We start from the raw sequence: 10,785 nt of genomic DNA, 5'->3' as shown, positions 1-10,785 counted from the left end.
GGTTATTATTCACCCTTAAAAGATGCTCGTTTCGGATGTAATTTGATAGAACTGTGGCAAGTCTCACTCTTTTCGCCCACCGTCAGACGAAGGTGTTCGGAGATGACATACTGTTGACTGCACTGTCGCGCCCACCGCCCAGCTCTCGGCAGCATGTCCATAATACAAGCAACTGGAAATAATACAGACTCTAAACGAGACCTTTTTAAAGTTTAAATGTCCCTGGATATATTTTAACTCTGGATTTGTTTCTGCACCAAGTCTACTGTGTTGTCATGTCCCCTATGTTGTTGTTGTCATGTCCCCTATGTCCCCTGTGTTGTCATGTCCCCTATGTCCCGTGTTGTCATGTCCCCTATGTCCCCTGTGTTGTCATGTCCCCTATGTCCCCTGTGTTGTCATATCCCCTATGTCCCCTGTGTTGTCATGTCCCCTATGTCCCCTGTGTTGTCATGTCCCCTATGTCCCCTGTGTTGTCATGTCCCCTATGTCCCCTGTGTTGTCATGTCCCCTATGTCCCCTGTGTTGTCATGTCTCCTATGTCCCCTGTGTTGTCATGTCTCCTCCACCAAGTCTACTGTGTTGTCATATCCCCTATGTCCCCTGTGTTGTCATGTCCCCTATGTCCCCTGTGTTGTCATGTCCCCTATGTCCCCTGTGTTGTCATGTCCCCTATGTCCCCTGTGTTGTCATGTCTCCTATGTCCCCTGTGTTGTCATGTCTCCTCCACCAAGTCTACTGTGTTGTCATGTCCCCTACCCAACTCACTGACCATTCAGAGGATCCTCATGTAATCACACATTCATTTGTAAAGCTCCACGCCACACGGTCGACGATGTGAATACCCTATTTGGCAAAGCTGCTTATCTATTAAAACTATGGCGATTCTGAACCGTTAACGTGTTTCTTTTTTTTTTATAGGTGATACAAAGTCATAGGCTGCAATACAACAAGTACTGTATAAGCATTACATACTTTTACTCGTCTTTAAATTCATATGTATATAGGCCTACTGTATATCATCTCAAAGCTTCACATCATCGCAAAGCTCCATGCTTGTCAGGTTTGTTCTTTCTTCGGTTGGTTCAAAAGCAGGGAAGAAAATGTGCTTATTTATGAATATCGGCGTTGTTTGCTTGTTGCTATGTTTTGTTTTTGCTTGTTTGTCTTTTCCGTGGCTCTGGATTATTTGACCAGTTTTCAGATTAGCTCCGGCTTGTTGTTCAATATCAAAGCTATGGTGTAACAAATGGCTCTCAAGGCGAGATTGTCATCAAGATAATAACATAGTGTATACAGCAACATGTTGGTATAGCTTCGACCTGTAGTTTGATTACTAATCTTTCACTGTATTTTTGGCCAAAGACGGGAGAAACAAGAAATGAAAGACTGTAACTCTTGAATACGTCAATGGAAATCGCAGTATAATTAAACTTCACATTAAATCCCATTCCCACAGTGTCAGATTTTAGTCCCAGTCTGAATAAGCCATTGGTTCTCAAAGCGGGGGGTCCATGCAGGGACCCTCAGGGTTCCTCGAGGGGGGGTCCAAATGGTCCCTTACAGGTCTGTAACTCTGAGAGTGTACAATTCTTTTCATATATTACATTATTCGTACACTCTCAGAGTTATGGGGGTCCTTGAAATTAAAGCGTTTGAGAACCACACAGTGGTAATGTGGTAAATTCTGATCAAGCTTGCTCCGAGGCACTTCAGTATGTCACCCTGCTGTACAGTGTGAGACGTGTTAAACCTATACTCACATTATAGGGGGGCTCGATTTGAACGTTGAACCTAGCTAAACCAGAACCTAGCATCATAACACTATGTAGAGCACCAGGCATCGTGTCCTATTGACGTGGGTGGGGGAAATGAAAAGAAACCAAAAAAAGAAACACCGGTAAATAAAAAAAAGAGGACAAAAAGGTTTGAAGGAATTATAAAACAATAAAACAGGTAATCATGGTAGTTGAAAGCACCTGTCCCCTATACTCAAAACCCTGCCCCATTTCCCTAGCCTGGTTTCCAGCCTGATTCGCTACGTTCCGTGATTTGTTTGGTCAAAATAGCAGATCTACAAGCTCACGCTGTGACGCGTTGAGAGCTTGTAGATCAGCTATTGTGACCAAACAAATCACGGAAGGCAGCGGATCAGGCTGGAATCCAGGCTACCGTTTCCCATGGGTCCTGTGATGGTGCTATTCGCTCCTGAAGTCGTCCTCGATTTCGGGAAGGTTGCGCTTCTCTTTCCTCAGGGTGTCGGTGAGCGGCCGGGCGCTGCTGGGGGACTCCAGGTGCTTGGGCTCGTTGGTGTGGTAGCTGCCCTTCTGTTGGTAGATGTAGATGTAGACGCTGTACATGCCTCCGAACAGCAGCAGCGCTGCCAGGATCACGATGACTGGAGACACAAAACAACACACTGTTGTTAACAGCCATAAAGGAGGTGCAATGTGTCGCCACTTCTGCAATATGTGGGCCATGAGGATGTACTGTACTGCAATATATCACTGTCAGTGTGTGTACAGTATACTATGTAAATGAAATGATTACTATATTTACCCAGGGTATCTGGGCTAAGCTCAAGAACTTGTTTCCAGCCAGGCCCTGCTCATAGAACATTTCATCGTAGTGGTTCAATGCCTTGTTCAAGGGCACTTCAGCGGTGGTAATTTTAACGTGTCGGATCGCTGATTCGAACTGGCGACCTTCCGGTATCAAGACCGCTCCGCAATCTGTTCGGCCACCGCTGCCACATGTATGTATGTGTATCAACATACTATATATTATTTTTCAATGCAAAGCTCCCTATGGGGACAATCATTTCTTATCCCCAGTGCTCCATTGCTCATTTCATTTACAAATGGATAAATGAACATTGAAGCTTTTACTGAGCACAAAGAGAGAAGAGCGAAGCCAGGAGGATGAGGTGCATGCACCACCGGACTGACTTTGTGACACTGCCACATAAATGTGTGATTTCCTGTCCTCCATGTATGGGTATTGAAAGACACATAACATACTTGGTGATAAGAAACTGAATATGTTGTTGTTGTTGTTGTTGTTGTTGTTGTTTTTTTAGATGAACACATTCACTAATTCTGTTGTCAGGGTTCATTTCATATAGGGGGAGCTGTGGGGGGAAAAGTAGCACATGCAGGCCTATCATTATGTGGTAAAAGTTCCAGGAAGGAAGTGATAACTTCCTTAAAAAGTTCCAGGAAGTGAGGCTGGAGTGGGGGATTCCATGTTAGCTGTGAAAGAGTGTTTGTTGTGGTTTGATAAAGAGACTCTTTGAACATACATTGTAATCCAGAAGTTTAAACCTTTGTTTGCGTTCGATAATGCTAAGATCTAAATAAGGGAAGCTTTGTCGAAATCAAGAGGATATTCATGGTGGTGGATATTATGAAGAAAGGAACAAAGACATCTCCTGGAGCCTGACTGACATAGAGGTTGGTTGAGAGGAATATATATTTTTCTTTTCATGCTTTGCTGCTATTTATCTTACTGAGACTTTGGGGATTATACTTTGGGCAGACAGAAGATAATCATCTTGTGTTTTGGAATATACCTTTGGAACTTTAAAGGAACATACACTTTTTGAACTGAAGAAGGGACAAAAGATCTGGGTTGGCTAGTTTTCTGATATTAGTTTTTAGTGAATTGGAAATCAATGCAGTGTGCACTGACTGAAACCAAATGGACGCTATCGGGTCCACTTGGTTTCATTTTACACTCTCAAGAGTTAAAGGTCTACTGTATAAAGGGTCCATTTGGTTACCAACTCTCCCATCATTTAGCTGGGGAGAAATGGAGTGTTGGTGGTCTCCAGTGGGGACTGCATGAGGACCACCTGGAACCCCCTCAAGGACCACAGGTGGTGCCCGGTCCACTGGTTGAGAACCATTGGTGTACAGCAGGGGTTCTCAACCCGTGGGTCGCGACCCCTCGGGGGGTCGTGAAATGATTTTGGGGGGTCCCCAAATATTTTCCAAAAAAACAATTTTTTTTGTTTTTGCAACTGAATGGCTGGAAAATGGAAATTAAGAGTTTACATAGTACGTTGTGCATGCATAAACTTTCCTTAATGATTATATCTGGTTTCAGTAATGGAATTTTTCTCTATTATTAAGGTTATTTTGCAGTCATTTTTTGAGGGGGGCGTGGGGTGGTGGTCGAGATTTATTGGTGGTGTACCGGGGCGTTGCGGTGGGCGTGACATGGCCAAGCATTTCCAGGGGTCCCCAGCCAAAAACGTTGTGAACCCCTGGTGTACAGCATAACATTTCACCTCCTAGGCCTCCCCTCAATACGATAAGAGATGTTTCTCGGGTGGCAGCAGCATCATTATTGTTGTGAGCAGCTTATGAACCATGGCTGATGTGTGATAACCAGAGAGAGGTCATTGTCTTGCACTGTTATCGTTAATGACATGCTGCTGTTCTGCATCAGCATAATAATAATACCTCTTCAGTAAGCATTTATCAGAGCAGAGCTGAATACTAAATGGCGTTGGGGTGATAATAGCTGGGGTAATACATACTCCCATCGCGGTGGGGTAATAATAGGTGGGGTGATCCATACTCCCATCGTGCAGCAGTGAGTGAAGCTTACTGACAAGCAAGACTTCATGACGGGAGTGTAAATTAAAGCTGCAATCTGGTATGTTTGTACGCGACGCGTTGCTGTAAGCTCGTAGACCCGCCATTTCTGCTAGTTTTACCTTTTTTTTAAAGTATAAAATCTATTAAAATACCAGGAATTTCTTGGTATATTTCAGATATTTTTACTCAAGTAAATTTAGAATTCCAAACTTTTAGACATTTACATTGCAGTATTGATACTTTTACTTAAATAAAACATTTGAGTGAGCATACCAAGTCAAGTATAGACCTCGAGGGGTCATTAAAGTATAATTATTAGATTTAATTGGTTAAATATCACACACTTATACGTTCTCTAGGAATACACCCAGGGAGATTAATTAAGGCATATTCCATAATTCATAACTGGATCAGACAGCCTAATTCAGGCGACGGACGGAAGGGGAAGTGGATGTACTGTTCTTCAATATTTGACGAGTAGTTATTCAGTGTGAAATTATAGCATGTCTTCCTATCTATTTCTACAGAGCATACTCCTTTCTCGGTTCTGTATATTTTAAGGTTTTCAGTCAGGGGGATTTATCATACACTAATGAGAATAATAGGAAAGACGCGCGTGCGTGCGTGCGACGTGCGTGCGTGCGTGCGTGTGTGCGTGCGTGTGTAATTTGCTACGCAAAACAAATGGAAGGTTTACTTACTGTTTCTGGCTGGCCAACAGTGAGCTTGGTTGTCTAAATATTTTTTCCAGACAATACTTTACCACACTCTATAAATTGATGGTACAGACTTACTAGTTATCCAAAACAAGCCCAGGTCATCATGGATATAGATATATTCTGGAATGGAAGCATACATACAGTACATACATAAGTTTGCTTGAAATTAGAATCATAATATATAGCAGAACGGTGCAGCAGGTCCAGGGGGGTTTCTGCTTTGTCAGGGCTTCCCCTGAAAAAGCACTTAATAATAGCATCACAATCATTTTAACCACTTCAATCCATTTTATATGTTGGCTATTCAAAAATAGCAGATCTACAAGCTCACAGCACGTCACTTTGTGCCATGCGGCAAGCTTGTACATCTGCTATTTTTTAACATTTCTGAACAATATAAAATATGCATGGAAGATTTTGAATAATCTTGCATTTTGTAAAATTAATATTCTATTCTGGGAAGCTCTGGCACAAACTCTTTTCAGACGGGGGGGTCCGCGGTCAAATGCATATCATTTTGGGGGTCCTTGACTTCAAAAAGTTTGAGAAGCACTGCAGCTGTATTGATTTTTGATTTCGTTTTTTCACTGACAAAAGCTATATAAAAACGAAGCTATATGATGCAAAAATGAGACTAAATTATTTAGTCTTATTTTTGTATCATATAGCCGATGCTTGTAGATCAGCTATTTTCAGCATGCAACCAAGTGTAAAATCAGTCATTGCGATGCCATCAAGGTCCACCCTCCCAAAAAACGTGTCCACTAAATCAACTGTACATTTAGTCGACTAAAAAAATTATAATATTCAAAAGACTATGACTAAACCTAAATCAAGATTTGCTGTAAAAATCAACACTATACAGAAGGTGTAGTCTCACCTATGCCAGTGAACCAGGGGTCCACCTCCCAGGGGATGTAGCCCAGGAGGGGACTGTAGGCCCCGCAGATGGACTCAGTGACGATGCCCTGTACTGTCACAGGAGGGTTGGTCTCGTTGGGCCGGAAATGGGCCTTCAGAGGGGCGTACACGTTGTACCTCACCCCCGATATGCAGCCGATGAAGCCTGGAGCGTTGTGTTTCTGGATGACGTACTCAATGTCACCCACCTCTGATGGACGGATGGGGGAGGGAGATAAATGAGGGGATTAAACGGATTGTCTGCCAGACAGTAGGATTTGTAGGATTTGTTTATTAAAATGTGATGCTATTAAAAGCTACAATACTGGTCTCATTTGAATGATTTAAAAAAGTGATTTTAACCAATCTGTAGAGTATGTCAATGCAATATACATCTGCAGTAGTTCGAGGTGGTCTTCCTACTCTTACCTTGAGAAATGTGGACCTGGTGTAACACCAGGTCCACATTTCTCAAGGGAAGAGTAGGAAGACCAGTGGTGTAGGACAGAGGTTCCCAACCACTGGTACCAGTACCACTGGTGGTACTTGAGTAGCCTGGTTAATAAACCAGACCGAATCAGCCGTTGGCAAAAAAAAGTTGCCTACCAGCGGATTACGGTCTGGCGAGGCTCAGTAGCACGCCTCTTTCCTACAGCAGAGAACAGGTCGGACCAATCGGGACACGGTATGCAATATAGGCGGGCTTTGGTACAGTGACGTTCAATGCTTGAGACCTTTGACTGACAGTAGCTCTGACCAATTGCGTCGAAGAGAAAATGTTCCCCGGGAAATGAAATCCAAATGGAGCCAGCCCAGACTGATATACCGCGACAGTGTTGTGTGATATTAGTCTGGCTTATTAGCCAGGCTAGTACTTGAGCCCCCCTCTGGTGGTACTCAGAGGAGTCGCCCAAAAAAGGAGAAAAAAGGACAAAAGTGGAATGAAATATTTATATTACTACAGGTAGTAGTTCTGACCAAGCAATTGGTTGTAATAAGCTCTCCAGCCGTGCTGAAATTAGCATGACACGGTCACGGACAGAAGAATAGAAGATTTGAGAACGGATTAATCACATTTGAAATATCATCAGTTGTGCTGCTTAGTGATTAGACAGAGTTTTGTCAGAGCAGCAACATTATTGGCTTAGGAATGGAACAAAAAGGGCAGGTCTACGCTCCTGTATTTTAACATCAGTTATGGTGGTTCTTGGAGAGACAAATATTTTCTGAGGTGGTACTTCAGTATAAAAAGGTTGGGAACCCATGGTGTAGGACACCAACTTATTGACAGTGTCAGTAAAGTTATTTGAAGCAGATTTGGGGCATATCATATTATACACCATTTAGTTTACAGTATGTCTGATACAATGAAAGTAAAACTTGTGGATTGTCCGTTTTAAGTGAAAAGTCAAACCGTTTACCCATCACTCTGCCCAGGAACATGGATTTAGGAGAATCAAAGTTGGAATCCTCCACCATCGTGATCTTTTCCACTATGGGCTCCATGTAATCCACCTACAGGTAAGGGTTAAAAAATGTTATAAATCATCTTTAGATCAATGTCAAAAAGACAAGTCATTTTACGCTTGGGTGCCAGGCGGTGGATCCTATTGGTTCAGCGATCTGAGCGCCCGCCCCTCTCCTCCCCTCCATGCCCCCCTCCTCCCCTCCACGGTAGAAAACGGCAGAGAACACTGACATCACCAGATTTGGAACAACACGCCTAGTCTGCACTGTTATTGGTTAGCGAAATACAAGTTGACTCCCACTTCCTATGCCAGATTTTCCAATGGGTTTCCCCAGGCTTTTCTTTTTGAGCCGAATGCGAACGTAAATTAAAACCTGTGTACTGAGTAGGGATGCACCGATGTTATCGGCCAGTAGCGGCAAATAAAACTGACATTAACCGATGGCAGCAGCCGATATTTATCTGTTGTTGATAAGCATACATTTTGCACTATGTTGGTGTGTCGATTATTTGCAGCCTACCAAGCTGTAGATTCTGAGCATGTATTTCTTGTATTGAAGATGTATTTGTAACAAAGTATCGACTATTGGCCAAATTGTTATTTTAAGTATTGGTATCAGTATCGGCCAAGAATTTCCATTTCGGTGCATCCCTAGTACAGAGGCTAGAATGCTAATGTGCAAGCGTGAGCAGTCACCTGTGTCTTAATGGTTCGGTTGTGTCTGGTGATGTTGATGTAGTGTGGGTATCCGTCTGCCAGGTTCCTCGTAGTCAGCTTGTACGTGTGGCTCATCATCCCCAGTTTATACATCAGGTCTACCTGACCTGTGAGGGGAAATAACAGGTGACAAAGACATCATCATCATCATCATCATCATCAGCGTACAGTCATTATGAATTAGTACATTCCACGTTGCGGTGGTGGTAGCCTGAGCGAATGTGCTAGGTTTCTAGAGGGGCGGGTCGTGGCAGAGATTTGCGCACACCCTGATTGGATCTCACCGATCTGTCAGTCACCCCCGGCCCCTCAAGCCCCCCCCCCCCAGTGCAGCGCTACGTCACATCACTTGGAGCGACGCCCACCCGGAAGGGTTGACTCCCACTTCTAGCCCAGAGGGGGCTAATGCGTCCCTCCAGGCTTTCATTTTTTGCGCCGACGAAAATGAAAGCCTGGTACCGAGGCTATGGTGGTGGTGACTGTGGCTTCACTGTGCCACTCTAGTGCTCAATGAAGCTGACCCACAAACTTCAAATGTCCTAACTTTGTTCGCATATGCACACACACACACACACACACACACACACACACACACTGTTGATGGGCGTTTGCGTTGCAGTTCGTTGTTGACTGTTATTATTGTCTATAATATAGAAAACAACAATATTCATGCTGTACATAGAAATAAATTAAACGCTTTACAGGAGGCAGGCAGGCAGTGCCATTGTCTGTGTTCCTGCAGTTTGCAGGTGTTACATTCCAATATGCAACGTCCCAGTTGCATATAAATATGAGCACCGGCCTGGCATGCCATCTATGGCCCCATTACATTAGACTGATTTCATACATCTTCTAAAGTCAAGATCACTATTTGCCATAGACACAGTGAACAAAACGGTGACACCGAAGTAGCGGCTAAAAACCAGGAAGTATAATGGTTGTATTATTCATATTCTCGGATTGTAGAATGACATTACTGGGGTAAACCTTCCGCATGGTTGCAACTAACCCGTGGCATGTTAAAACCAACCCGTGGCCCCCGACATGCGTGGCAGGTTAAAACTACCCCGTGGCAGGTTCAAACTAAGCCGTGGCTTCCTGTGAGGTTAGGTTTTGGGTAGGGTGTCGGACTAAAGCGCTATTCATAGTCTAATATTTTCGGTGGTGAGGTGACCACCGAACTACAACATGACTGAGCCGCGGTGAAGAGCAAACCACCGCTCTCCCCAGCCCTTCTCTCTGTTTTTACTCACCACCACTCTCCGGTGGTCACCTCACCACCGGAGCGGTGGTCACCTCACCACCGAAAATCCAGACTATGAATAGGCCTTAATGCCTGTCAGACTGCTCAAACACACACCCCCTGATCTCTCGTACGTACCGTCGGTGTTGAGGAGGACGGCGATGAAGTCCTGAACGAAGGAGCTGATGTAGAGCAGCACGGCGGGGGTGTGCACCGTGCTGAAGCTGAACTCGATCATGTCGGCCGTCTCGTTGTAGCCCAGGCTGAAGTTGTCGTAGTGCGGGTCGATCCAGATGGCCCACGCCGCCTCCTCCGTCGTCGGCTTCTTGCGGATGTCGTAGCGCAGCCACGAGCCGATCTCAAAGTAGGCTCCGATGTCTGGATGTGGGAGGATTGGAAGAGCGTTGTTGTTGTTGTTAAAGACGGAGTGCCGTAATTTCCCCCCTCCCAAAACATGATCATCAGGTATTATACTATACACTAGGAGGAAGATTTATTGTTGTTTTTTTGTTTTTTCAAAAAACTGTGTTAAAGGACCACTTCACCACTTTTCAACTTCTCTTCCTATAATTGGTCCTAACTAATGTTCATGATAAAATACCACCATTTTTTCCTACTCAGTCTGTGTCTCATAGGAGGGCTGTGGGCAGTTCAGAAACCCGTCCACCAGTGACATCATCGATGGTGAATCCAAGCTAATAGAAACGGCAGGCTTTCTTTTCCTGAAAAGTTGCAATGCAAAAGTTGAAGCCATCGTTCTCACGATAATACAAATCTAAATATATTTTTAAACAAATCTTGTTTAAAAAAAATCTGCCTAATGATGATGTCACTGGTGGACGGGTGTCCAAACTGCCCAAAGCCCTCCTATGAGACACAGACTGAGTAGGAAAAAATGGTTTTGTTTTATCATGAACAATAGTGAGGACCAATTATATGAAGAGATGTTGAAAAGTGGTGAAGTGGTCCTTTAAAATGGTTTTTATGTGGCAAAACGAACCAGTTCATTAAGTATGTGGTTTTCACCTTGGCACCACCCACCTGAACATAGGCCTCCGCTATTTTCAAAAGATTGTTTTACATTTGAAAACTTGAAATGAGACTGCACATACATTACATGCACAATGAGTACG

General features: G+C 43.9%; 1 protein-coding gene across 1 annotated transcript in view; it reads right to left on the bottom strand.

Moving 5' to 3' along the window:
• Window positions 1-2,198: 2,198 nt before the first annotated feature.
• Window positions 2,199-10,785, bottom strand: part of cntnap1 (contactin associated protein 1) — a gene marked incomplete at both ends in the record, with an annotated part of 41,123 nt that continues 32,536 nt past the window's right edge. The window contains 6 exons of the mRNA XM_079520852.1: window positions 2,199-2,398; window positions 5,399-5,443; window positions 6,204-6,434; window positions 7,645-7,738; window positions 8,389-8,516; window positions 9,791-10,030. Of these exons, the coding sequence (XP_079376978.1) occupies window positions 2,199-2,398; window positions 5,399-5,443; window positions 6,204-6,434; window positions 7,645-7,738; window positions 8,389-8,516; window positions 9,791-10,030 (938 nt within the window). The remainder of the gene's footprint in view (window positions 2,399-5,398; window positions 5,444-6,203; window positions 6,435-7,644; window positions 7,739-8,388; window positions 8,517-9,790; window positions 10,031-10,785) is intronic.

This window comes from Electrona antarctica, assembly GCF_951216825.1.
Source record: "Electrona antarctica genome assembly, chromosome: 14".
In the NCBI taxonomy this organism is placed as follows: domain Eukaryota; kingdom Metazoa; phylum Chordata; class Actinopteri; order Myctophiformes; family Myctophidae; genus Electrona; species Electrona antarctica.
Note: the sequence above shows the minus strand (reverse complement) of the source record. Positions and strands in the feature narration are given on the sequence as shown.